Raw genomic sequence first — 27,317 nt, 5'->3', positions numbered from 1 at the left:
ATCTTATTAATAAATCACATTCTCTTTTGTTCTCCTTTGAATATACTTTACTGTGGTCTATTGGATAACTGGTTCTTCCCTAACCACCTGGGGAACTCCTTGATACTGGACAACAGGATGTACAAACTTTATTGTTGCAGACAACACCAGGGACAGTATTGTGTTCGTGAACGATGATCAGTAAGTGTAGCTAAGCATGATTATATATCCAGAGCTGTGTATCAGGAAGCCCTTCTAATGAATACTTTTATTTATAATAGTAAAATACGGTCTGTAATTTTAATTGGAAACACAGCCATATAAATATCCTTTGCTAATTAGGGAAAAAGTAAGACTGAATCTAAATGGACAAAATATCCTTACCATAGATTTATTAAAATATAGCACATGTACATTTTTTATATTTAAAAATAAAATATTCACATGGCTGTATTGTTGCAGATAAAAATGATGAAGTTCATATATTCCTTTTTCAACATGTTTTTTAAAAATTTTATTCTTTTTAGTTAAACATGACAGTGTAATGTATTTTGATATATTTATAAAACATGGAATATATCGTATTCTAATTAAGATCCCAGTTTTGTGGATATACACAATGTTGCAATTCACCAAGATGTATTCATGTATGTACATGGGAAAAAATTAATTCCACTGTCTTCCTTATTCCTATCCACCCTTCCTTCCCTTCATTTCCCTTTGTCTAATCCACTGAACTTCTGTTCTTCCCTCCCCGCCACCTTGTTGACATCTACATATCAGAGAGAGCATTTGACCTTTGTTTTTTGGGGATTGCCTTATTTCACTTAGCAGTCTCCAAATCCACCCATTTACTGTCAAATGTCATAAAGTCATTCTTCTTTATGGCTGAGTAATATTCCATTGTGTATATATACCCTGTTTTATTTATCTGTTCATCTGTTGATGGGCATCTAGGTTGGTTCCACAGTTTAGATATTGTGAATTGAACTTCTATAAGCCATTGATGTGGCTACATCACTGTAATATTCGGATTTAAAATCCTTTCGATATATACTGAAGAGTGGTGTGACTGGGGCAAATGGTAGTTCTATTCCTAGATTTTTGAAGAATCTCCATACTGCTTTCCAGAGTGGTTACATCAATTTGCAGTCCCACCAGTAGTGTATGAGTGGGACATTTTCCCCACATCCTTACCAATATTTATTGTTGCTTATATTTTTCATAATCGCCATTCTGACTGGAGCAAGATGAAATCTCAGTGTAGTTTTTATTTGCATTTCTCTAATTGCTTAAAGAACTTGAACATTTTTTCATATGTTTGTTAACTGTTCATATTTCTTCTTTTGAGATATGTCTGTTCAGCTCTTGAGCCCATTTATTTATTGGGTTATTTATTTCTTTGGTGTTAAGTTTTTTAAGTTCTTTGTATATCCTGGAAATTAACATTCTTATCTGAGATGCAGGTGGCAAAGGTTTTCTCCCATTCTGTAGGCTTTCTCTTCACACTCTTGATTGTTCCCTTTGCTGTGAAGAAGCTTTTCAGTTTGATATTACCCCTTTATTGATTCTTGATTTTGCTTTTTGTGCTTTAGGAGTCATGTTGAGGAATTTGGTTCCTAAGCCAACCTGTTAGAGTGTTGGGTCTAATTTTCTTCTATTAATGCAGGGTTTCTGGTCTAATACCTCAGTTTGATCCACTCAGAGCTGAGTTTTGTGCAGTGTGAGAGATGGGTTAAAATTCATTCTCCTACATATGGATTTCCAGTTTTCCCAGCACCATTTGTTGAAGAGGCTATCTTTTCTCCAGTATATGTTTGTGGTGCCTTGGTGTAGTCTCAGATAATTGTATATGTGTGAATTTTTCTCTGTGTCTTCTATTCTAGTCCATTGGTGGTCCTGTTTTGCTGCCAATACATGCTGTTTTTGTTACTATAGCTCGATAGATAGTTTAAAGACTGATTATTATGATGCATCACTTTTCTCACTAAGGATTGCTTTAGCTATTCTGGGCCTCTTATTTTTCCAAAGGAATTTTCTGACTCCCCTTTCTATTTCTATGAAGAATGTCCTTCGCTTTGTAATAGGAATTGCATTAAATCTGTTTAGTGCTTTTGGTAGTATGGCCATTTTGACAATATTGATTTTGCTCATCTGAGAACATGGGAAATCTTTCCATTTTCTAAGGTCTTTTTCAATTTCTTTCTTTAGTCTTCTGTAATTTTCATTGTAGAGGTCTTTTACCTCTTTTGTTAGATCAATTCCCAAGTATTTTATTTTAGGCTCTTGTGAATGGGATAGTTTCCTAATTTCTCTTTCAGCTGATTCATCATTGGTATATAGAAACACAATTGATTTATGGGTGTTAATCTTTTATCTGACTACTTTGCTGAAAGCATTTATGAGTTCTAGCAGTTTTCTCATGGAGTTTTTAAGTCTTCTAAATGTAGAATCATGTCCTTCACAAATAGGGTTAGTTTGAGCTCTTCTTTTTTCTATTATTCCAGATTTTATTGAGAATTTTTGCATCTATGTTCATCATGGATGTTGGTCTGAAGTTTTCTTTCCGTGATGTGTATTTGTCTGGTTTTGGTATCAGTTTAATAGAATGAATTTGGAATGATTCCCTCTTTCTCTGTTTCATGGAATAATTTGAGGAGGAATGGTGTTAGTTCTTCTTTGAAGGTTTGATAGAACTTGGCTGAGAATCCATCCATTTCTGGGCTTTTCTTTGTTGATAGGCTTTTGATGGTATCTTCAATTTCATTACTTGAAATTGAACTGTTTAAATTTTCTATGTCCTTATGGTTCAATTTTGGTATGTCATATGTCTCTAGAAATTTGTCAATTTCTTCAAGATTTTCTGATTTTTTTGGAGTACAACTTTTCAAAATAGTTTCTGATATTCCTATTTCAGTATTGTCTGTGGTGATATATCCATTTTCATTATGAATTTTAATAATTTGTATTTTTTCTCTCTTTTGGTTAGCTTGGCTAAGCGTTTATCCATTTTATTTTTTCAACAAGAAATAACTTTTTGTTTTGCTGATTTTTTTTTGAATTTTTCATTTTGGTTTCATTGATTTTGGCTCTGATTTTAATCATTTCCTCTCTCCTACTGATTTTGATGTCAATATATTCTTTTTTGAGGGCCTTGAGATATGTTAGATTATTTATTTGGTGTCTTTTCTTTTAATAAAGGAGCTCAGTGCTATGAAGTTTTCTCTTAGAACCACCTCTATAGTGTCTCAGAGATTTTGACATGTTGTATCACTATTCTTATTTACCTTTAAGTATTTATTTATTTCACTCCTGATTTCTTCTGCTATCTATTCATCATTCAGTAGCATATTATTTAATAGCTGAGTGCTAGAATAGCTTATATTTTTATCTTATTGTTGATTTCTACTTTCATTCCATTAAAATCTGATAAAATGCCAGGCATTATTTCTTTTTTTTTTTTTTTTTTTTTTTTTTTAAGAGTTGCCTTATAGCTTATTATGTGGCTTTGGAAAATCATGTGCTGCTGAGAAGAAAGTGTATTCAGTCATTGATGTATGAAATATTCTCTATATATATCTGTTACAAAGTCTAGATGGTTATTTGTACTTTTTAGTTCTGTAGTGTCTTTATTTTGTTTGTTTGGATGATTTACCTAGTGTTGATAGAGGCATGTTAAAATTACCCTGTGCTATTGGGTTGTGATCTCTTTGATTCTTGATATTGAGGAGCATTTGTTAGATGTACATAGATGCTCCATTACTTGCGGCATAAATACTTCTTCTTGTTGTATCATTCCCTGAAGCAGTATGAACTGGCCTTTTTCTTTTCTGATTACTTTGGTTTGAAGTCTACTTTATCTTATATTATAATAGAAATCCCTAATTTTTTATGAGAACCATGTGATTGATATGCTTTTTTTCCCATCCTTTCACCTTCAGTCTGTGGATGTCTTTGCCTCTGAGGTGAGTCTCTTGGAGATAACATATTGTTGGGTTTTGGTCTTTATCCAAACTGCCAGTGTTTATCTTTTACTTGATGAGTTTTTGCCATTTATATTCAGTGTTTTTATTGGGAGATGATTTTTATTCCCTGTCATTTTGATTTATTTCTATTTTTTAATTTGAATTAGTTTCTCCTTTTATTGACTATTCTTCTAGTGTAGTTCCTCTTTTTTGGTTTTCAATTTTATTTTTCATTTCTTCTTCATGAAATATTTTATTGAGTGTGTTTCATAGTGCAGGCTTTCTTTTAACTTTTTTTTTAATCATGGAAGGCTTTTATTTCATCATGAAATCAGAAGCTTAATTTTACTGAATATAGTATTCTTGGTTGGTATCCATTTATTTCATAGCTTAGTATATATTATTCTAAGACCACCTAGCTTTTAGAGTCTGGGTTGAGAAAACAGCTAAAATCCACTGTGGTGTTGGTGGATTCTGCTATTAAGGTGTTTTCATTTGTTTGGGACAGTTTATTCCCTTGCTTTTTCATACTGTTTATGCGTCTCCCTCCCCATTTATCAGTTTGAATCTGAGGTGGTGGAGTTTGTGCCCTTTCAACTTACAGTGTCCCTGAAGATTTCTAGTACCTCATGTTTTGGGGGAAAAAAATAACAACAACCAATGCAAATAATATACAGCATTAAACTAAATACTCAGTTTCTGTCATGACATTATGTTAATTTGCACAATAAACAGAAATGGTATGATAAGCGATTGCCAACAGCAAAACATTAAGTTTACAAAGGGTTTGCTATTTTGAAAGGTGAACAGAGACAAATGTAGAAGACGTGTAGAATGTGATGGTTATGAGGGAGGAGGAATGAAAGCATACTTAAAAAATTAAAGAGTGAAAGAACAATAAATTTTAGCTGTTAGCAAAAGAAAAAAGAGAAAGAAAAGAGAAATAGAGAAGTTACAAACAATACAAAACAAAACTTAAATATACTAATCCAAAACCCTTCCCCTCAAAAGATAGACTCATAAATATCTATCTTCAAAAAATGCTAGAAATGTGAAAAGTTAGACAAAAATGTGTGTGTACATATGTCCATGAGCCATCTAATCAAAAAAGAGGAGAAAAAAGAAAAAAATACATTAAAAATTAAGAAAAAAAATGTTCCTGATGAAAATTAAGGAATTGTTTCCATTGTCGTGGTCAGAAATGTCAGTGAGAATGTATATTCCTTGTCTGTTCCCATCTTTCCACTTTTTTCCCCGAGGGTGTACTGCAAATGAGTAGTAGTTGCAGGCTGTCAATCCTTCCTCATTTTGTGTTGTTGGTCAAGTTACTTCCCTTTTCCACAGTATGAGGTGAGGCAGGTTGGAGAATGTCATCTGCTCCACTCTCAGGGTGGATTCGCTGTATAGTTCTGTAAGAGGAGTTCCCGTAAGAGAAGCTCCCAGAGGTAGGTTTCCGTCTAGGTATGCCCCAGGTTGAATGGCAGTTGGTCAGATTTTAAATCAGTGCACCTCTAGAGCCTGGCAGCTGCTGATCCATGCCGGGAGCCTGTACCCCAAGAATCTCTCCCGTGTTCACTCCTGCTGTGAAGGAGCCAGTCCTTGACCCCTCCGCCACCTGTAGATCCCGTCCTTCCAAGCGTCCTGGGCTCAGTCCCCAAGTGCAAAGTCATTCCTACCCACCAGATGAATCCCTGACCTGCCCCAGCTGACTTGCAAGCCACCAGACTCAAATGTTTAGAGGGACCTCGGTTCTCTCAAGGTCTAAATGCCCACATTCCCCTGGATAAAACACTCTCTCTGCCTGAATTTCTCCTGGGTTCCTAGGCACAGTCTGGGTCACGTGGAGGGCCCCTGCCAGGTCGCCTCTTAGGCACAAGTAGACATGGAGTGTCTTTCCTGCATGAGGGTATAGTGTAGCTCATCCACCTCACTGAGAAACTGTTTATCCACTTTCCTGGTTTCACGCCATCAGGCGGCTTGGAAATCAGCCACCCCTACACCTCCATCTTCTCATCCTCTTTTTTTTTTTTTTTTTTTCTTTAGAACCAGTTAAATAGATGAACTTTTGGCTTTCTCCTCCTCAAAACCTCAGTGACAGTGGCCAGCTCCACTTACATTCCCATGCAGGCAGTGATGCCCAGTGAGGATGAGCAGATACCATACCACATCTGTTTCTTCGAGGAGTTGGAAGAGCAAAAGCATGTTTTTCCTAAAAAAAATATTTAGCTTTAGGTATGTTAGGGAAACACTTTATATCTCCTAGGCTTGAGTCAGAGAAGTATATGATCTTAATCTATCTAGTAATCAGCTAATTATATCCTTTAAGGGAAACTGGATCAAGTAAGAGTTAAGTTTCTAAGACTGTTTAAAGTGTCCATTAGGAAAATATTGCATGATTCTGCTGGTAATTTTGTTTGAAGAAATGCTTAAGGGTGAATAATACTACATAATTTCAAGAAAGAAAAAAATCCATGTATTATGGAGTTATATTTGTGAGGAGATAAATCACAGTTAATGAAATTCAAAAGCTCCCAAGGATGTCCTGGGAGAGTTAAGGGCTCTGTTAGACACTAAAGGAGGTTCCAGCTGCATGTCCCATGTCTCAGCTTTTCCCTTTCCCCGGTCAGCCTTTGCACCAAGTCCAGTCTACATTCAGCTTCAGCCACGGATCAGTTGACATAAATCAGCATAGAAATTACATTATTACTTCAGCTGCTTGACAAATCTACCTGCTACGGAAGAAAAACTTTAAAACAATGATATTAAAAGGAGTCTTTTATATGGTTGGCAACTGCTATGCCACAAATTCCAGTTTTGGCCCCCTCCCCATTCTTTGTCTCTCAGATAGCATAATGACTTTCACTTATGTTTCCACTCGAAAAATATTTGTTACTTTTGCAGTTTAGTTAAATTACTCTATAGATGACAAATAGGAGGTGGGAACCTACCTGCTTCCTTTGGCACCCTCCTTTACACACTTACACATTTAAATTCAGTCTGATCCAAGTTACCCACTGTTTGGTTCTTTCCTCCATTGAGAACAGCAGCATCCTTGCTTACTCTAGTGCATACTATTGCCTTGATAAGTGAATACTGATTTTCAAAGGCCAGGGTTTTACTTTATATAGAATAGATAGTTGGTTATTCATTTTCTCTCTCAGGGAACCTATTCCAAAGATGTTACAGAATACCTGGCTGTTCATCTGAAATCAGACTCAGTTTATGTGTTTTTTTTCAGTATCCACCTCTGTGAAAAAAGCATATCTACATATCTTTAGAAGTTTACTGGCATATGGGGCAAAAAGTACTTCATATTGCTTCTCGTTTTAGTATTTGATTATTAGATTTCACTTAAGTGATTTTTAGATTAATTAAGATTTTTTAGTATGTTTTATTGTGTAAAAAATTATTGGGATAGAAGTATAAACCCAAATACTAGTGAGAAATCTTGGAATTATTAAAAATACTATATTTCATTATAATCATTATAATATGGTTCTGAGAAATTTCAAGTTACTCTTCACCTGACTCTTGCTGATATGGGTTTTTGTGGACCCATATGAGTCTTGACCCTCAGTAAGATCTGAGTATTATTCTAGCTCTGCGAGCCTCAGTATATTAACAAAACCTTTTGTGTATTTTTCTTCATCTATAAAATGGAGATGATCCTATATCATAGAAATAGGGGAAGAATTAAATGAGCTAATATGTGTAAAATGCTTAGACAAGAGCCTGGAACCTAATGTGTTCAGTAGATATTAGCTGCCATGATAGTTATTATTAATTGACTATTGTATAGTGATTGAAAACATTCTGTGCATACTCTTGAAGAACTTACTTTTTGTTGTGATGGAACTCAGGGCAAGATCTTACAAGCTGGGCAAGATCTCTACCACTGAGCTACACCCCCAGCCCACTTGATGAATTGACATAACCAATTTTATTTAACTGAAATTCAGTTGTTTTTATATCCACATATTAACAAGGGAGTAATTTATTTAATTAATACAAGAGAAGATGTCTGTTAAATTTGTGCCATGGAATATATTAGGCACTTTGGAGATTGCAAGATTGTTTTCCTCAGGAAACTTATTTAAAATGCTTAATATAAGATAGTAGGAAAGATGGCATATGAGTAAGTGACTAAAATATGCCTGGATGTGATGTAGGAAATTGGTTTATTTGGGCTCAGGGAATCTTACGCTTTGTACCAAATTGTACAGCAAGCACATGTTTTTTGTTCTTGAACAGGTTTCTGCATGTTTGTACTGAGCTTGGTGAAGAAACATTATCGTCTGCAGTTTTATATGGTGTGTATTAACCATTATTCTGTAGTCACCATGTGTAATTAAAAACTTTACCTCTCTCTGTATATTTTTTTCTGTAGTGAGTAAATAACCTGCTAGTTGAAGTCTTGCTTGAATGTCATGAATATGTCCATGGATGACTATTAAGTTTAAAAGGTGAAATTCATTTAAAAAGTGAAATTGACAAGTATTTGAGGAATTAAAGTTTTTAACAGTTCTAAAAATTTACTAAAAACTTTTTCTAAATATTTTTACAGACTAAATAAAGTATTTGAATCCCCTAAGTATGTGGAAATTTGGAGAGTTTTCATAGACGCTCGGATGGTTGCTAAGTCTGGGAAGCATCTACCATATTGTTTTGTAGAAATTATCTTTGTTTACTTGCTGTTAAAGTGAGCATAAAGGGAGCAGAGCATTTATTTTTCTGGTAGTTATGGTTAATGATAGAATTGCAAAATTCTTTTTGGCATAAGGTATTCAGTAAATTAAAGTCTATGTTTTATGAAATTTGTCACTTTCCATGATGAACTTTTCATTTCCTTAAAAATGTAGCTAATTATAACACTAAAACATGATGTAGTGTTTAGATCTGTGAATTCATGTATTAGTAAGGCTCATTTTAGGTGTGAGTTATATTTCATTTTTGTGCTTTGCTTTTCTCCTTCAAGATATTCTGCTAATATCGCTAAGAAATTGTAATATTTCTTACCTAATTTAAGGGGATCTGAAGGGTAAAATTCTAGTGAAAATCTGCAAACAATACAGACAAATTAGAAATAACAGACTCTCCTGTGAAAAATAGTCCTTCCTTGGTATCCTCAGGGAATTGGTTCCAGGACCTCCAGGATGCCAAAATCCATGCATACTCAAGGGCCTTATATAAAATGACATAGTATTTTCATAGAACTCGCACTCATCCTCCCAAATGTTTTAAATAGCCTCTAGATTATATATAATACCCAACACAGTGTAAGTAGTTGTTGTATTCCATTATTTAGGTAATAATGACAGGAAAAATAAGTTTGTACATGTTCAGTACAGATGCAGTTTTTTCCCACCAAATATTTTCAGTCTGTGATTGGTTGAACCCACAGATGGAAGACATGGATATGGAGAGACCACTGCATAAATGATACCTTTTGGGGGAAAATAAAAATTAGTTATTCATTTTGAAGCAACTAGTATAAAAGAATTGGGTCTCAAGCAGATTAAAAATAGAATAAAGCAAAACAATAAATATAAAATACTGTTTTCTAAAATGAGAACTGGGTTTGTTAAGAATAAATCATAATTCCAGTTATTTTGAAAAGTCATGAAGTCCAGTTAAAATTACAATGTTTATGGTACATAGAAATGTTAGCCTGTCTTCGTTCATATTCTTCTCACAGCAATTGTGCCAAAAGTCACTAAAATAGCCACCTCTCAGGCCAGAAGGATGAAACAGAGAGGCTTTTGAAAATTTGAAATTAAATACTGCCATAGAACAGACCTGTGAGGATATCAACTTTTATATCTCAAAAGGTGGAATTTAAGGGCAATTGAATCCTGCTGGTTTTAGAATCATTTGAAGTTAGAAACAGCTTTAAAGTTACCATGAAAAACTGTAAGGAAAATTTTTCAAAAATTTTCATCACTGTAGAGTGCAGCTGAGATAAAATGTTCTTCTCTAAATGCCACAGCCTTATTGCATATTTCTCAATATTATTTAAATCATGTGACTCAGTATTATGGGTTTTTTTTATGTGTTTTTTTAAATTTAGTAATATATCTCACTGTATTGGCATTCCAATTTGTATAAAATTAAGATTACCTTTAAATGTTTTCATCATTTTAAGATTGTAATAGGCAATATAATGAATATAATTTACTAACTGCATTTATTTTGTATGACCTTTTTTTTACAAATTTTGACCAAGAGTTATGGCAGAAATTTGTATTTCAAATTGCTCTTGCTTCCTTGGCTGCACTGATCAGTTGTGTTCGCTAATTTTTGTGTTGTTGGGCTATTAACAGTTCGCATGGACTCATGTCACTTTACTGATAACTGTTACTCAGTCACATCTTGTCATCCAAAATCTGTTTGAAGGCATGATATGGTAAGGGAATAGTATTATGCTGTATTGTATTTATATCTAACTTCTTTGAAACTCTTTAACATTAAGTGATGTCTACTAAAATGTACTATCGATTGTTCCTCTATTCCATTAAAAATTAGAGTGTTGCCTACTCTGTCAGTTGAAGACACAGTGGAAACCTTTCTTAAAGTTCCAAATATAATGCAGAAAGCCTTCATAAAAACCTTCCAAATTACATCTTCAGATGCAAATTGATTGTAATGTGATCTTTTACATAGGATAGACTTTTAACAGTTTATTATTTACATAGAATGCAAAAAGAATATGAAAGTTTGCCTGTCAGCACACTGTGCTGGAAATGCATATTCTCTGGGTGGAAGCAAAGCTGGGTAGGTTTTCTTTACATGGAAGTAGGTTTCCAGATTCCAGATGAATGAAATTGCTAGCTGTATAGCAGTGACTTGCTGATTTAGAAAGTATTTTTATTAACTAAAAATCAACTGGAATGGAGAAAAAGCTTAAGACTATTCAAAAAAGTCTATTTCTCCCAGACTTTTGTCTAATACTGATTTGTTTTAAACAAATTAATTAAAATCTTTTAGTTGTTGGTTTTTTCCAAGATAAATTTTACTCCCTTGAAAGCATCATGCTTTTTACTAAGATATGTATATGTGCATGTGTGTTATAAACCCTTGAAATCATTTATTTTAAAATTGTCATATAAAAACTTTTACTGGGGGGGAACAGTTACAGTTCTGTCCATTTAGTAGGGTTTAATTCAATTGTAGGCTAAGATAAAAAGAATTAAAATTAATAATTGTTCCTGAAAGATAATTTGCATTAAGGGCTTGATATAGATTAAGCAGATTGTACTCTGTCTAAACAAGTGACTCATTTCCATTTTTAAAGACTGCTTTTCTTAAATTAAATTTGTTTGTAACTTGTTTCTTATAAAAGTAGAATTTGTGTCCCTATCTATAGAAATTGATTACTTAATATTTTTCTTAGTAAGATTCTCTTACTATGTTAGTTTATTTATAGATTATGCTCTGCTTAATTGCTAAATGGGCAAATTTGGTTGATATTTATTGCTTGTACTAATGTTTTTGTCAAGTGTTATATTCTGAGCTAGGCCACTGTGTAATCCAAAGAGTTATTACATTGGTTCATTATGAGTCATAACTTATATGAGTATTTGCTATTTAATCATAAGAACTTTTTTCTGCTGACTTTTTTTTCTTTAAAGGTTCCTTGTTCCAATATCAAGTGTTATCTGCAATGACATTACTGCTTACCTTTTTGGATTTTTTTTTGGACGAACTCCTTTAATTAAGGTAATAGAAAAATGTTACAAGCAAGCCATTTTTATATTAGCCACTGGGAACCATTTCCAACATGATGGTGCTATTGTACAAGTTTTGATTTCTGCAGTACCCTGATTTTCCTTAGCTGCAACTAGCAGCTGCAGTGAAGGGACCGTTAGCTAAATTTCCCACTAATTCCATCTGGGTTCTTCACCAGCTACCCTTTTAAAACCTCAGTAAGGGCTAGACCCTACCAGGTATTCTCTATCATCCCATCTTTCTGCTGGTTCCTTTCCTGCAGTTGTTGGTGCAGTTCTGTAGCCTACTCCCCAGCAGCCCATAGTCTCCCCCAGGTTATCTCCCAATGTTATCTCCTTTATCAAACTTCCTGAAAGAGAAAATTTCATCATCTTCATATGTTCTTACCCATTCGTAAGATTTTTACATCCAATGCATTTCACAAAAGGATTTGGGGCTCTACTTAAAAAAAAAAAATTGATACAAGTAATTATAAAAGGTTAAGACAAGAGAAAGAAAAATACACAGGAACAGTCGTGATGTTTTGCCTTAGATTTGGATCTGTTCATGGGCAGTGGAGGCAAAGAAAGAAATTAACCAATTTCCATTAACCAATGGGGAAGAAAGAAACAAACCAATTTTTCATGCAAATGAAACCATTTTCTAGAACTGATTTCTTTATTTAGAAAAGGAACTTTTCATGTCAGGGCTTCAGATAGAATTCACTCAGTTGGCAAATGGGGCAAAGTGTTCAATGATATTCCCACAAATATATTAATTGACTACTTTGATATTAAAGGTCAGTTTTGGAGTGAATGAAACTGTTGTTCAGGTATAAAACCTTATATTTATTCAGAGTGAGGTAAGGGAAGCCATAGTGTTCCTGGAGGAATACCCATTAGAAAACTCGCATAGACTGTTCCCACTATAGGAGTGCAGTCAGAGATCAGGCTGAGCCGTAGGGACACAGCCAGGTAAAATAGGCATCTTTAAAATGTCCTTAAAGCTGCTGCAGCACAAGAACAGGAATATAAATATTCAAGATGTCCACATAGGCTATTTTTGGATTAGTAAGCCTTCTGAAAGACTATCAGAGCTGTAGAAGAATCTCACTGACCAATATGAAACATATTTTATCAGAATGGATTAGCAGTATAATATACCCAGGTGACTGAGCAATTGACCTTTAAATTGACATGATAATGAGTCAACTTGATTTGGTAAGTTATCTTTAACACAGGCACTTAATCTAAGAAGCTCTATCTACCCCTTTTCTAAGGCAGAATTTTTACCAGATTTGTCATAAAACCATTTCTGCCACCCATTTTCATTTTGGCCTTTATAAACAACAAGACAAGAGGTCTGTAAAGAGCTTGTGTATTTTTAACCTGTAACTTGTTTCTAACCTCATTAATTTCCCTCTGATATTTGGCTTCTGTTCCTGTTGTTCTAAAGAAATTATCATCACAAAGACCATCAGTGATCTTTTGATGATAAAATCCCGGCACTGTGTAGCCCTTATCTTATATTATCTTATATCTTATATTACCTTTGGGCAATATAATGTGCCATCCACTCTTCAGTGTGTTTCTCCTGCCTCTGCATCACCAAATTCCAGACTTTCCTCTGGATTTCTCTCTCTGAATGCCCCATTGACTAGGAACACAGTAGCCCAGCTCTGGAACAAGCAGTGTCTATTCTTAGAAGCATAACATATTCCTTTCTTTCTGGAATAGAGATTGTGAAAAAAGGGAGGAGGATATGCACATACTTTGGGGAACAAATGCAGTATTTTGGGCCATGGATTATTTTACTATCTCAGAAAGAAGTATGTTGTGTGTATTGCATTTTAGAAATATATGAAAATCTGGTGTGCTACAATGTCCTTGTTTCATTGTACTCATTCTGTTTTGGCCGGTAGCAGGTCAACAGGTCTGACTGAGTGTGTACTTAGAATGCATATGTGTCATTCTTATTCCAAGAGAAACGTGAAAGTCATAGGACAGTTATTTCAATATGGAGTTTATAGCTCTTTGAGAAGGGGAAAAAGCAAATAACTTGAGGCTGTTTAACAGAAACAGATATTCATGGTGTGTTACACCTTTGAGGGCCTACTATGTGTTAAGTGCTAATTAAAACATTTGCACAAGTAAGTCAGGATTGTAGAATGAAGGAAAAAGAGTTTAAAACCATTCCATTAAGAATAAAGGAAATATAGATGTGCAGATATTGAGGGAATGCCTTGAACAGAGTTTGTGTGTCCATTGTGTTTTGTGATGCAGTAACTTTTAAATTTTATTTGGCCTTTTTTAGTTGTCTCCTAAAAAGACTTGGGAAGGATTCATTGGCGGTTTCTTTTCTACAGTCGTGTTTGGATTCATTGTGAGTTTCACTAGGACTTTTATTTTACTTATATTTTGTGAAAAACTGTGCTGAGTTTATTAGTCCATTTTTAACCTAAAAAAATTAAACCACTAAATGTTAATAATATGCTTATTGAAACCTAAACAGAACCAATACTGTACCCAAGTATCTGTTATCCTGGCTGCATATCAGAATCCCCTCCAGACCTTAAACAAAAGCTGTCCCAAACAAAATTCTATGTTCCAGACTTATCCCAGAATGATTAACTTCCACAAGGTGGTTCTGTGTTTAGCCAAATATAACATCCACAGTTGTGCTGCTGTGTTTTAGTATTCTCTAATGGCTGTTCTGCTTGATGAGGGAATGAAGGTGCTGGGATATGTAATTTTTGAGTAACGACATTGAATGCAAATGATATTGGAGAGCTCTGTCTTGTTAATACATGCTGGTCAGTTGGCTCAGTGGGTGGTTCCTGCTGTAAGCCTAAGTTACAGAAAAAGTACTTTATGAATAATTAATGTTAACTTTTAGCCATGGATAATGGGTATTTTTCATGTTTAAAAATTAATTTATAATTTTGAATTTAGGTTTTTATTTAAAAGTGACTAGTGAGAATTAATAAAGTTGCAATAAAATGGTTAGATATAAAATAAACATACAAAAAGTTATTATTAGGAAGTTTAAATTTTTAAGAGTCTAGTCTCTGATAGTTGTCATTAATATAAAATATTAGCGATCCAAATATGGAGTAACTAGTAACAACGTGAAACTTCAAGACAGAGTAAATATACAAATAAATGGAAATGTGCCATTATTCTGGATGGGAAAACCACCATAATTCTGTTTAATTTATAAGTTTAGTTCATTCTCACTGAAAATTCTCATAGAATCTGGGTGTTGTAATTGCTTGGAAGGCTGAGGCAGGAACATTGCAATTTCAAGGCTGGCCTCAGCAAGTTACTGAGAGCCTGACTCAAATTTTTAAAAAATGCCAACAGGATTTGATAAAACTATTCTAAAGTTTTTATATATTATATTGATGAGGTAATAACTGATAAATGTAATAAAGAAAAAGGATCCAATCCCATCTAGTGTTTATCTGTCAAAAAACAAGAATAATCAAAACTTTAGGTAACTGTAAGTATTGGTATTATTAAAATTACACAATAGGAATACCTCATATCATTGGAAGAAAATAAAGATGCTCCACAAGAATGTAACATATGACAAAATAATAATTGGAAATTATATATATGTTTTACCCCAATGGTTTTGAGGAAACTGGAAGCAAAATCAATTTAATCTGTTCCTAGTATCAAACTTGAATTTCTGATATACTATTCTTAAGTAATATAATGGGGCAAGTGGCTGTAAGAGAAATGAAAAAGAGAATAAACTGTTATCTAGCAATTAAAATTTATAATAGGATGTTTTATTTTATGTATATTTCACTTCCATGGCTAAGGACAACTAATTTTAAAAATTGCAGTGTTGTGGCCAGGGAAAGAACAATTAAGTTAAAGTTTTCTGGGTTGGTGAAGAACAGTGAGACTTTTCACTATATTATTTGGTAAAGTTTCCTTAGTAGTTTTGAATTACTGGTTGAGTATTAATTGATAAAATTCATATAAACTGTGTACAACAAACATCAGTCCTTTACTCTTCTTATATACTGAAGTCAGTCTTTTATATCTTCTTTCTTCTAAGATTAAATATAAGTACTTTTAAAAAGTAAGATTTTCCTATAATGCTTTCCTAAGTGTTCGAATCAGCTTTTCTTTCTCTTCTTTACTACCCCACCTTATCCTTTCCCATCACACCCCCGCCCTTTGTGTGATCATATAGAGATCTCAATGCTTTGAGAAACTATTTCGTTTTATAAAGGTCTTCCAAGATTTTTGCTGGGAAATTATGACCTTCAGACTTTAAAAATACATAGCAGAGGGGTTAGGTATATAGCTCAATGGTAGAACATTTGCCTAGCACCTGCCATGTCCTGAGTTTGATCTCCATCACTGCAAAACAACAACAACAAAAAAACATAGCAGATAGTTAATACAGAGAAATTCTGGCATTGTGTGTGTGTATCTATATCTATCTATTTATCTCTACCCAGGCAGTGTTTCATGAATTCTTTGTTATTCAGGCTGCCTATGTATTGTCCAAATACCAGTACTTTGTGTGCCCAGTGGAATACCGAAGCGATGTCAACTCCTTCGTCACAGAATGTGAGCCCACAGAACTTTTCCAGCTTCAGAGTTACTCACTTCCTCCCTTCTTACAGGCAGTATTGAGACAGGTAAAAGTAAAGGTTCAACATCACATGGTTGGGGGTCCTGTCTTTCAAAAAGTAAGCTTCCTCTAAAAGTGAGATTCAGATTTTTATAGGAACCAATTTTAGGCATAATTAAGTTTGTGATGTAGAAATGCTTTTCATGTCTGATTAAAATCAATATATTCTCGTGGTTTTTACAAACCAAATGAATTAATATTGCAAATTGAGTACTAGGAAGTTATTTACTTTATGATTTAGTTACTCATGGTAATTCATTTGTGTTTTTAAAATATTTTAAAATATTTGATAGATTTTTACAAATCAAATGAATTAGAATGAGTTTTACATGTTACTAGTATGAATTAACTCAATTTAAAACTCAATTAAAATTCTCAGTCAAAAGAGCCCTGGATTTTTAGAGGACATTTAGTAGTATAGAAAGCTTCTCCTAAAAATTAGTTTTCCTTCCAAAAGCACATTGCTGCTATTTAAAGCATCTGTGAAGTGTCACATGGAAGGATGTTGACATGCTCTCCAGGAGAGCCCACCTGGTCTCTCCTCAGGATTCATGTGTCATCAGCTAAAATGGGGGCTCCAATGATGGTATGTGTGCACATGTGCATGTGCGTGTCTGGATTATTTTGTTTTTAACTAAAATTCATAATTTTTTAGTAGTAGATTAACCAACAGATATTTCAAGTGCTCAACACATGAATCCCAAGAAGTTTTTCAATGTCCAAGCCTTCTGTTACCTGCTGTAAAAGCATTTAATGCTATCAGTCTTTGGTTCCATGCAAGATCATTGCTTTCAGAACAGGACCAAAACTTCATGTTATCAGACATCTTTCTCATACTATGCCCTTTATTATTTTCTCTACAATTTGTAGTTCCCTTTAGGGAGGCAAAAGCTGTGAGTTTAGAAAATAATGACTGCAGGATTCTGGTTTTATGATCATCTTCCTAAATCTTTTGTAATTGTAACTGTCTTGTTGAAGCTCATTTTGGCAGTTCTTTAAGTAACTTATTTTTGTGTGTTTTCTTAGCAGCATACTTAGTTTTAAGAGAAAGAGCCAATTTTCCCCTTATTTCATCATATGAAGTTTAAGCAAAATAAAGTAAAAAATTAAAATAAATTTTATAATAACAGAAATAAAGTATTATTGGTGACAAAACAAAACAAATATAAACATAATTGAAGCTGTGTACCCTGCAACCTGTTGCCAAAGTTCTTGGATGAAACAGAAGGTTTTGCACCAGTTGCAAGATTTGGTGTGCAGGTGCCTGGCAGTGTGCTTGCTGAGAAAATAGAGGTGCTGACTGATTTGACAACAGGACAGAGAGCTTACGATGTTTTTTTCCCAAGATCTGTGAAGATTTTAAAATTATCAAAGATGTGGCATATGCTTTGAGTTAGTGTTTATGTCATGGTTCCTAGATTAGGTGGCATGCTCAAATACAGATGCATTTATTCCCAATATCCCCTTCCTCCCCTCTTTTTCCTCTTTAGGAAACAGTGAGCTTATATCCTTTCCAGATACACAGCATTGCTCTTTCTACATTTGCATCTTTAATTGGCCCATTTGGAGGCTTTTTTGCCAGTGGATTCAAAAGAGCTTTCAAAATCAAGGTATGTGTTTAGATTCTGTTATTAGTGAACATAATTAGAGACTGTATCTTGGTTAGAATTTGGTCTCCTATAGGTCTACATTAAGCCCTTAGGCAAAAATTCATACCTCTAATTTGTTTTAACTTCACAAAAATGCTGCCTGACTGGTCTGAGTGTGTTCTTTTTGTTAGGTTTTGGCCATGCCTTGTTAGTGTATTTTTAAGTATCATGTCAGCCTCTTACAAAAATAGCATGTTCCTTTAATGTTGGTATAAGCACAGAATCTTATTCTTCCAAGTGTTCATCCAAAAATCTAGCCATCAGTTGCCTGAAGTTTAGTGTTTTATTAGCCTCACTTTTGAATGAATATGCAGAAGAGCTGTTAGATATGTAACTATCATGAATTTGTTCTGTGGGACCTAGTTTGCTCACCCTGCTCCAGATACTTAAAATCACCTGTGTTTGATTAAGATAGATCATCAGTAAGTGACACTGTTGTGGTCTCCTTCATGTGGCTTCACTAAGTCAAGGTGGAATGTGTGCCATTAGAGGTTAGTGAGTAGGTGTTGAAAGTGGGATGAATCAGAGTAGAGAAGGAGAATAAATCTTGCAGAGAAATCTAAGGCAGCCACACAGGATGAGTATCTTGCAAAGGCTGCTGACAATCCACAGAGTAGGGTTGGGTTGCTGTGCCTCCCTTATGCTTCACTGGGTAGGGAAGAGGAGGAAGGAAGTAGGTTGGCAAAAATTAACTGAAGAGTTCTTCAACAATTGTTTTAAACAGGTAAATGTTGTATTTAAAATGGTATTTGTTTTAATCTTCTCCAGTCCAAGGGTCTTGTCGAAGGGTGAGATTCTTTTTGCATGTCTGAAATGAAGGTATTGTGGTTGGCATTTGTATGTTTTTAGGTTGCTAGAGTGAGCTAGAACGACAGTTATTTCCATTTCCTGGGTGCTCAAACAAGTCACTTTGCAAAGGCTTACTACACATCCACTCAATTTGGCCATTTAATGGACTAACTAACGTGTCCCAAACAAGCCAGCTGCTTCGATTTTCTTTTTATCCCAACATTAAAAAGAAGAAATATTTATCATAGGAGTAAAATGTTTATTTCAGAATAAGAACTATTAGAATAAATATGAGTTAGAACCAGTTGTTCATCTGTCAACCACATTAAAATATTTCCCAAATTGCTTCTCGCTAAACAGAAGGAAATTAGATTAGTAATAGCTGATAAAATTTTTATTTAGAAAAAGTTTCATCAGTGAAAAAAAGTTAGTGCTAGATTTAATTAATGATTAATTAGTGTTATTTCAAGGCTTTGGGTCAATTCAGTAATTATTCTAAAATGAGCACATATTTGAAAGGTACAGTTTTAATCTGTTGGAAGTAGCATAATAAATTTGTAATTAGTGAGAAAATTTAATAGTGTTTTCTTTTTAGACTATGATGCCATAAATACATTTACAGATAAGAATTTTATACTTTTTTTCCCAAATTTGTTAATGTATTTGTTTGTTTCTAAAGGATTTTGCAAATACCATTCCTGGACATGGTGGGATAATGGACAGATTTGATTGTCAGTATTTGATGGCCACTTTTGTGCATGTGTACATCACGAGTTTTATAAGGTACTTTTACATTTTAAACTTTCCATTACTTGATTCTTTTGAGTTTTCGTTTTCATGAACATTACATTAGTTTGAATGAGTTAACTTTTTCTGTCATTGATAATCTGTCATATCAAAGTGAATGGTGGCCTCTAGAGCAGTAGCTCTGAGGAGTATGCTTAAATTGTCATGTTTTACATATATTTGAGCAAGCTAAAACAAAAAAAATAATGTAAAGATCCACCCGGGTTCGAGTCCCCAGCACTGTGGGATTGCAGAAATAATGTAAAGGTCCGGTTAATGTGGTTGGTATTGAATTTGGAACATCGGGAGATTTAATTTCTTAACTGTGGGCTTTGCGATGGTTATGAATACCAAGAGTTAAAAAGGAGGAGAACATAATTCATTCAGGTCACTGATTATTACTTGAGTGTCTGTTATATGTTATAGAATATTCTAGACATGGATGTAGCAGAGGAAAAATCCAAACCCAGTGGTTGTTCTCAGAGCTTTCTCTTGGGAGTTTGGAGAGAGGAGGGTCAAGAGATGGACAATAAGTAAATACAGCTTGTTAGGTGTTGTAAGTATGGAAAAAAACCAGAACAGCTGTTCCAGGGGTTGGTGGATGGATGTTGCTATTTTATATAGTGCAATTTATTCTTGTTATTAAACCTTAATGTTTGAATTTGCCCTTATGTGCCAGTTTGGGGTGTGAAGGCTAACTGCATCCACCACACGTTAACTTTATTTTTCGTGGTCTCTGCTGGGTAACACTTAACTGATGTTACCTGAGTCACAGATAACATGGGTGTCCTTTACAAAATTGTTTAGAGGAAATCTCATAGAGATCCCTGAGTACATTTTTCAAATATATAAAAAGATATATTTCTTACCTCCTGTAAGAACTTTTGTATTAACTTTCTTTTTTACAGGGCGGGGGGTTAGGTGAATGGGTAATGTTGCAGCCTTACTAGGATTTTTTTTAGCATTTAAAAAAATTTGTTCTAATTAGTTATACATGACAATAGAATGCATTTTGACACATCATACGTAAATGGATATAACTTCTCATTCTTCTGGTTCTACAAGATGTAGTATTACACTGGTCATGTAATCATATGTGCACATAGGGTCATAATGTCCAATTCATTCTATTCTTATTCCTACTCCCACACCCCTCCTTCCCTTCACTTGCCTCTGTCTAATCCAAAGTACCTCTGTTCTTCCCAATACCCCCACTTATTGTGAATTAGTATCCACATATCAGAGAAAAAATTTGGCCTTTGATTCTTTGGAATTGGCCAGGTGCCCTTCAACAGATGAGTGGATAAAGAAAATCTGGTATATATACAAAATAGAATATTACTCAGTCTTAAAGAAGAATGAAATTATGGCATTTGCTGGTAAATGGATGGAGCTGGAGAATATCATACTCAGTAAAATAAGCCTGACTGGGATTTTAGCAACTTCATTACTCTTTTCAAAGAATCAACTTCTGGCTTTGTTAATTTTTTTCATAATATATTTGTTTTGTACTTCATGGATTTACACTTTGATTTTTCATTCCTTTATCTTTTTTTTAGGTTCATTGCTGTTCTTTTTTAGCTTCTTAAGATAAAGCCTTACTTTTCAATTTTTTTAGGCTTCTGGTCTAATACAGCCATTTAAGACTGTAAGCTGCCTTTTCTTTCTCTCCGTCCTATAAGTTATGACATTTGTATTTTCACAATTCAGTTATGAGGGTCTGGGGCTGTAGCTCAGTGGCAGAGTGCTTGACTAACGTGTGAGGCATTGAGTTTGAGCCTCAGCACCACATAAAAATAAATAAAATAAAGGCATTGTGTCCATTTAAAAAATTCAGTTATGAATATTTTCTCTTTTCCAGCATTAATATTTTCTTTGGTACATGGTTATTTAGAAGTGTATTGGTTGGTTTCCAAACAAATGAACATTTTCTCATTTTTCTTCCTTTATTGATGTTTACCTTAATTCCACTGTGGTCAGAAAACACATTCTCAATGATTTCAGTGTTTATTTTTTGAAACTTGCTTTATGACCATATAGCATTTCATCTACTCTAGTTTGTGTTCTATTCATACATGAACATGTAAGTTTTGCAGGTTCTGAATGTAATTTTGCATAGGTTAGGTGAAGTTTAATTAAATCTGTACGAATATTTTACTCTCTAATTTTGGGGGCAGCTTATTCTATCAGTTACTAACAGAGCTTTGTTAAAATGTGCTGGGATTACAAGTTTATCTATGCCTCTTTCTAATTCTGTCAGTTTTTGCATTATGTATTTTGAGCTTGTATATATAGAAATTTAGGATTGTCATATTTAGGATTGAATTGATCCTCTGTCGTTATATAATGCCCATCTTCACTACTTGCCTTAATGCCTATTTGTTGAATATTAGAATAACCACAGCAGCTCTTGGGTTGCCTATTTTTTGGGTTCGCATGGTATTTCTTTTTCTATCCTTTTATTTTCAGCACCCTTTTATCCTTATTTTTAGTGGTTTCTCTTTTTTTCTAATTTTTGGCTGAATTTTTTTTGTTTGGATCAGTTTTAAGTTTTTTTAAATTTATTTCTTTTTGTAACCAAGTTGACAATCTTTGTCTTTTTAATTGGAGTATTTAACCTGTTTGCATGATATCTTTTTGCTAATATATTTGAATATTAGGCATTAGTGGTAAAATTCTTAGGCTTCCTTATTTTCAGAAAGTTGCAGCTTTATAGGGCATTAACTCATACTCTATAAGAAAAATGTGCTCTTCTTTCAGTAGAGAGAAGTCACACTGAGCCATGTTGTCCACCATCCGAAAGTAAATATTTAGACAATTAGAGATGCAGCGATGGTGCCAGGATGCAACTGGCTGGAGCACCTGCAGGCAGGGGTTAGCATTTAGCTGAACTCACTGAAATAAAATAGCCTTCCTTTTCTCTGTGGGCCCTACTCCGGGTGTGTGCTATGCAGCTACTAAATCTTTTGAAGAAATATAATAAGCCAGCGTATGTCTTGACTTGAACCACCTGGCTTTGAGAGGCATTTGGCCACAGAGCTTTGGCAGATGAGCTGAGCCACGTGCAAGAAGGTGACCCATGGGATGGCCGATCTGGGCTGTTGTGCACTTTTTTATATCAAAGATTGCCAGACTAACATTTCCTCTACTCATCCTCCTAGCAATAGTACTGTATAGCAGATATTTCTTTATTGCTGGGATTTCTACTTCCTTAAACTCTATTTAAACAGTTATTATTATAAATTACAAATTTATTTACCCACGTAAATGTCTCAGAATTTGGTCCCATCCCCCATCTATTACTTGGTCTTGCTTTTTCTAATTTGATTTTCCTTAGAACTCTCCAGAAAAAGTAAGCTATATTCTCCATTTCCTCTTCAAGTGGACAGTGAAAGGCGCCAAAAAACAAACAAAAAGCAACACATTAAAATTTGAATTAGATTCATTCCTGACTGACTAGTGTTTTAGAACATAGGTGATGTCTAGTTTATAAATGGATTGAATTCTAAAGTCCAGTCAGTGGCAGATCTCAATCCCGTGACCACAGTAGTGTCCCAGAAAGGTCACAAGTTCAGAGTTCTGTCCTGAATCATCTTACCCCAAGTGCACCACAGAAGAGGCCAGCAGAGGGCTGGAGCCAGGAGCTCAGAAGAGTTCACCCAGAAGGGAGCCCCTTGGACAGGGAGTGCTGCATTGGCTGTGTGTATATGTTGCAGAGCAGGGCTCTGTGTGGTGACATTCCCCTGGCAGTTCCTTGGCTCCTTTCCTCCCCACAGGGAGTATGGTGGGTGGTGGGTGAGCGGGGCGGGGCTCTTCTCCTTCCCGACCTCCTTTCCCATAGATCAGATAACACTTTAATTTTGCTTGCCACATTGGACTTTGCCTCAGCCTTTCTTTGAACTAAGGCTCCGGGTAGGGACTTTGGTGCTGTGCACAGGACATTTGGGTTCTGTCTCTTGAATATCCGTAGTTCCCCGGGGATATTTCTTCATCAAAGTAGCTTTTACTGTCTGGAAGTTCTTTGAAGCTAAAAATTTAAATTACATCTTTATGCCCTCTTTTTGGTTTACCCTTGGTCTACCAGGTTCCTCCTTACAAAATTGTTTTTGTGTCTTGTTTAGTGTTAGGATTTGTTATCTATCCCCACCTCTTAAATCAGGTTGCCCTTTAGAGAATTTTTATAGATTCTAGGTGTTCATACTTAAATTGCCTTATATCATCTTGAGTTTTGTATTTGTGCATTCTTTCCATATTTAGACTCTATACTTCTCAAAGAAGACTAGGTCTTATTTTTTTTCCCTCCCCTTGACACAGACATTTTGACATTAAACTGAAATAAAAGAGCTGCTTCAGTTCTGTAAAGATTGCTACTCTACTTACTCTGTAAGGAGTGGATTATCTTATATTGTGGGTATGTGGGAGTACTTAGCTCTACTAAAGCCCTGTAAACGTTGTCTTCTCTACCTTATCTTTAGGGGTCCAAATCCCAGCAAAGTGCTCCAGCAGTTGTTGGTGCTTCAACCAGAACAGCAGTTAAATATATATAAAACTCTGAAGACTCATCTCATTGAAAAAGGAATCCTACAGCCCACCTTGAAGGTATAGCTGGATCCAGAGAGGGAAGGACTGACAAGAAGGAATTCTGCAGAAAAGCACTGAGAGATGAAATCTTGTAACTGTACAGAAAAATGGTTGAAAATGCAATAGATTGAAGTTTCACAGACATGAATGTTGGTTCTCTGAAATTACTGTGAATATTTAACAAACACTTGATCTAAGTTATGAAATAAGTAGCAAATTGCCAGCAAAATGTCCTGTACTTTTTCTAAGATGTATTTTCTGATGTTAACTTCCTTTCCCTTACTTGCTGGGTTTCATAATTTAAAGACTTGTATTTTAAAGAGTCAAACACTATAAAATGAGTAAATGGAGGATGTCTTAAGATTGCACCTATCAGTGGGATCTTTTGCACAAATATTTACTTTTGCACTTGGAGCTGCTCTTTGATTTTAACAGAATATTGTTTGTAAGGCACACTGGGAAGTCAGTTCTCATAGTCTGAAGTATCTTCTAAAGGGCTGGCTGAGTTTGATGGGGGAAGAAATGATTGTCTACTTTTCTTTACTCTGTTTTTTTTTTTTTTTTTTGTGTTTTGGTGCTGGGGATTAAACCAGGCCTTGCACATTCTAGATTCTAGTCAAGTGCTATACTATTGAGTGACACTCCAGCCTGATTGTCCACTTTTCAAAGAAGTACTCATTTGCCAGGAGAAAGCATTCTGCTTTTAGGTAGGTTCAAACTTCAGTAGAGGGAGGATGAAATTTTTGCCATTATTTGTATGTTAGAGAAAGCACTCCACTTCTGATAAAATTGTCTGGAAAAACACAGCCTTGCAAAAATTTTCCAAAGAAACAGAGGATATTTTTGCCTGAAGAACACAGTGTTCGGATCCTCCTCCACAGATGATCTCAATGGGGGTTGTAGTTCAAGAGGCAGCAGAAAACAGTGTGTATGACCTGGGCCCCCTCTCAGTCGAGTCCTCTGCTTTTCCTTGTTTCCCTTGAACTGATTTCACCAAGGTGTGTAGTGTTGGGCACATGGCAAGATCAGCACTCGGGGACTATGAGTAGGGGCAAGAGCTGAAGCAGAGCAGGGCAAGAGTAGAAGGCCCTGATCCTGTGATTTGGGTGCCTGCCTCTAGATCTCCAGTGCAGCCCTTCAGAGACTTACCTGAGAAGAAGGCCAAAGACTCAGTCCCAAGCCAACTCCCTGGTGGTGGCTGACCTTTGTCGCATTGTTCTTTTTCATCATGTCATAAAATCCGAAGATATCAACTGATTGTTTTTTCTTGTAAGAATGAAAATCAAGCAGAAGTGATTACCACCAGAACTAAAAAAGCACACAAATGCCAAACCTTTCCTTTGGTGGACTGGACACTGTAAACAAATGAGAGTAAGTTTCTTATCCGTGGACACAAATAAGCTCCTATTCCTGTGTGCTCTCTACAGCCATATTTAATATATTGAACTGTCAGCAATAAACCTTCACAAACCGCCCAGTGCTCCTGGTCAGATGTTCAAAGGGGAGAAAGAGATATATTTTAAAGAATGTTTTGCTAATGAAAAGAGTAAATATTTTTGTTTAGATGAAAACCAAATTTCCATTATTTTATATTTCCATGCTACTGCTATACCTACAATAAAAGACTGTAATTATGCCTGGGTTCCACAAGTGAGCCATCGCTGTCAGCCTCATGGTGCACCACAGGACGGAACAGGATAGAGTTGCAGTAGGCACCAAGACCCTCAGGTTTTGATCTGGCCTGCACTTAGCTGATTCACCACTGCTGAACATGTCCAGTCAGCATTGTGTCACACAAATCCACAGAAACTAGAGTTGGCACTGAAAGGGTTATTATAGGAGGGAATGATCACTTTTAAAATCAGGCCACCTACATATCAGTTTTCATTATCTTGTGCTTTTATTTCCCCCACTGACAACCCCAAATATTGCTCATTAAAAATGTAGGATACCACAATTTAGAAAATAGAATGAAAATTTTGTGATAGGAATTTACGTAGAAAACTTGACAGTTTGCGCAAGTAAAAACTCCTTGAAGATTCATGAATCTCTCCACATTTTTATTTGAAGTACTTGATGAGGCATGAGGCATTGCAAGACAGAATTATGAGAGCATTACTAACTACATGTATTACAAAATCAATATCATTATAAACAAAGTGTGAAATGAAATATTTGGGGTCACAGTAAAAGCTTTTATGTTTAGATTTTGGTGTACATTATTCTATATGTAAAAAAATAAATCCTTAATTTTAACAGAGCTCTAAAGATAAACCTTTTTAGTGTACTTTTATAGCATGTATATTCATACAATATATTTTAGTAGAAGATTGCCATAAAACCCTGACTTTGGTCATTTTTGTATTTGCACTGGGAAGAGGGCTTAAATTCCAGCGTAGCAATGTGGTGGCGGAAAAATGGAAGGCTTGGAACGTCTTTCACAGCGGTGGCCAGTCTTTCCAAAGTGGCTGTTGGGGAAGGTGATCCAGTGTACTCATTGCTTGACTTTTTCACCTGTGGGATGTGATGTTTCCTCGCTGCTTTCTCTCTTGTGGTTGGTGGTGCATATGCAGTGACTGAGAATAAAAATACCACCCCATCCCCCTTTTCATTTATGGTATCTCTTCATTTGCACTTTGGTTTGAACAAAGATAGTGTCACCTTGTTCACAAATAAGAACAAGGTATAAACAGTGTGTATAGACTGTATATAGGTGAAAGTTATGTCTGTCAATCAGTTCTCTGAATCTTTTTATTGAAACTGAGATAGGGAAATAAAACTTAAATCACATTTTGACTTTGTTGTGATGTTTTCTCATTGAAGCAGAGACATTCTTTCATTGAACATGTTCACAAAGTCATCACCAATGTGCAGAAGTAATGTATATAATTCCACCACTCACACCTACAGTGACATCTGCAAGGAGAGAGGACTCAGTTCTGGTGATGGGACAGCTGTGTGTCTTCTTAATTGAAAGGATACTGAACTTCTGTGTGCCAGAGTTTGTCATTACACACTTGTTTTTGGACTCTGAATAACATCTGGGACTTCAAGTTTTATGGAGACCAAGTGAGCCCTGTTTTGATTGGACATTGCATTCCTAGTGTCCAGCACAATCTGCATGCTGTAGGCACTCAGGTTTCTGAATCATCTAAAGGGCTGGGAGTTAAAAGAGAACTGTGCACGTTCCCACCGTGTCTTGGACTGT

General features: G+C 35.1%; 1 protein-coding gene across 1 annotated transcript in view; it reads left to right on the top strand.

Moving 5' to 3' along the window:
* The window catches only part of CDS1 (CDP-diacylglycerol synthase 1), a 75,548-nt gene extending 48,643 nt beyond the window's left edge, over positions 1–26,905 (top strand). Inside the window, exons 6-13 of the mRNA XM_079153296.1 lie at positions 8,196–8,254; positions 10,265–10,347; positions 11,573–11,660; positions 13,962–14,030; positions 16,159–16,311; positions 17,795–17,914; positions 19,422–19,525; positions 24,004–26,905. Of these exons, the coding sequence (XP_079009422.1) occupies positions 8,196–8,254; positions 10,265–10,347; positions 11,573–11,660; positions 13,962–14,030; positions 16,159–16,311; positions 17,795–17,914; positions 19,422–19,525; positions 24,004–24,133 (806 nt within the window). The 3' untranslated portion in view covers positions 24,134–26,905. The remainder of the gene's footprint in view (positions 1–8,195; positions 8,255–10,264; positions 10,348–11,572; positions 11,661–13,961; positions 14,031–16,158; positions 16,312–17,794; positions 17,915–19,421; positions 19,526–24,003) is intronic.
* Positions 26,906–27,317: the final 412 nt, after the last annotated feature.

The sequence above is a fragment of the Sciurus vulgaris genome (genome assembly GCF_902686455.1).
Source record: "Sciurus vulgaris genome assembly, chromosome: 9".
Classification (NCBI taxonomy): domain Eukaryota; kingdom Metazoa; phylum Chordata; class Mammalia; order Rodentia; family Sciuridae; genus Sciurus; species Sciurus vulgaris.
Note: the sequence above shows the minus strand (reverse complement) of the source record. Positions and strands in the feature narration are given on the sequence as shown.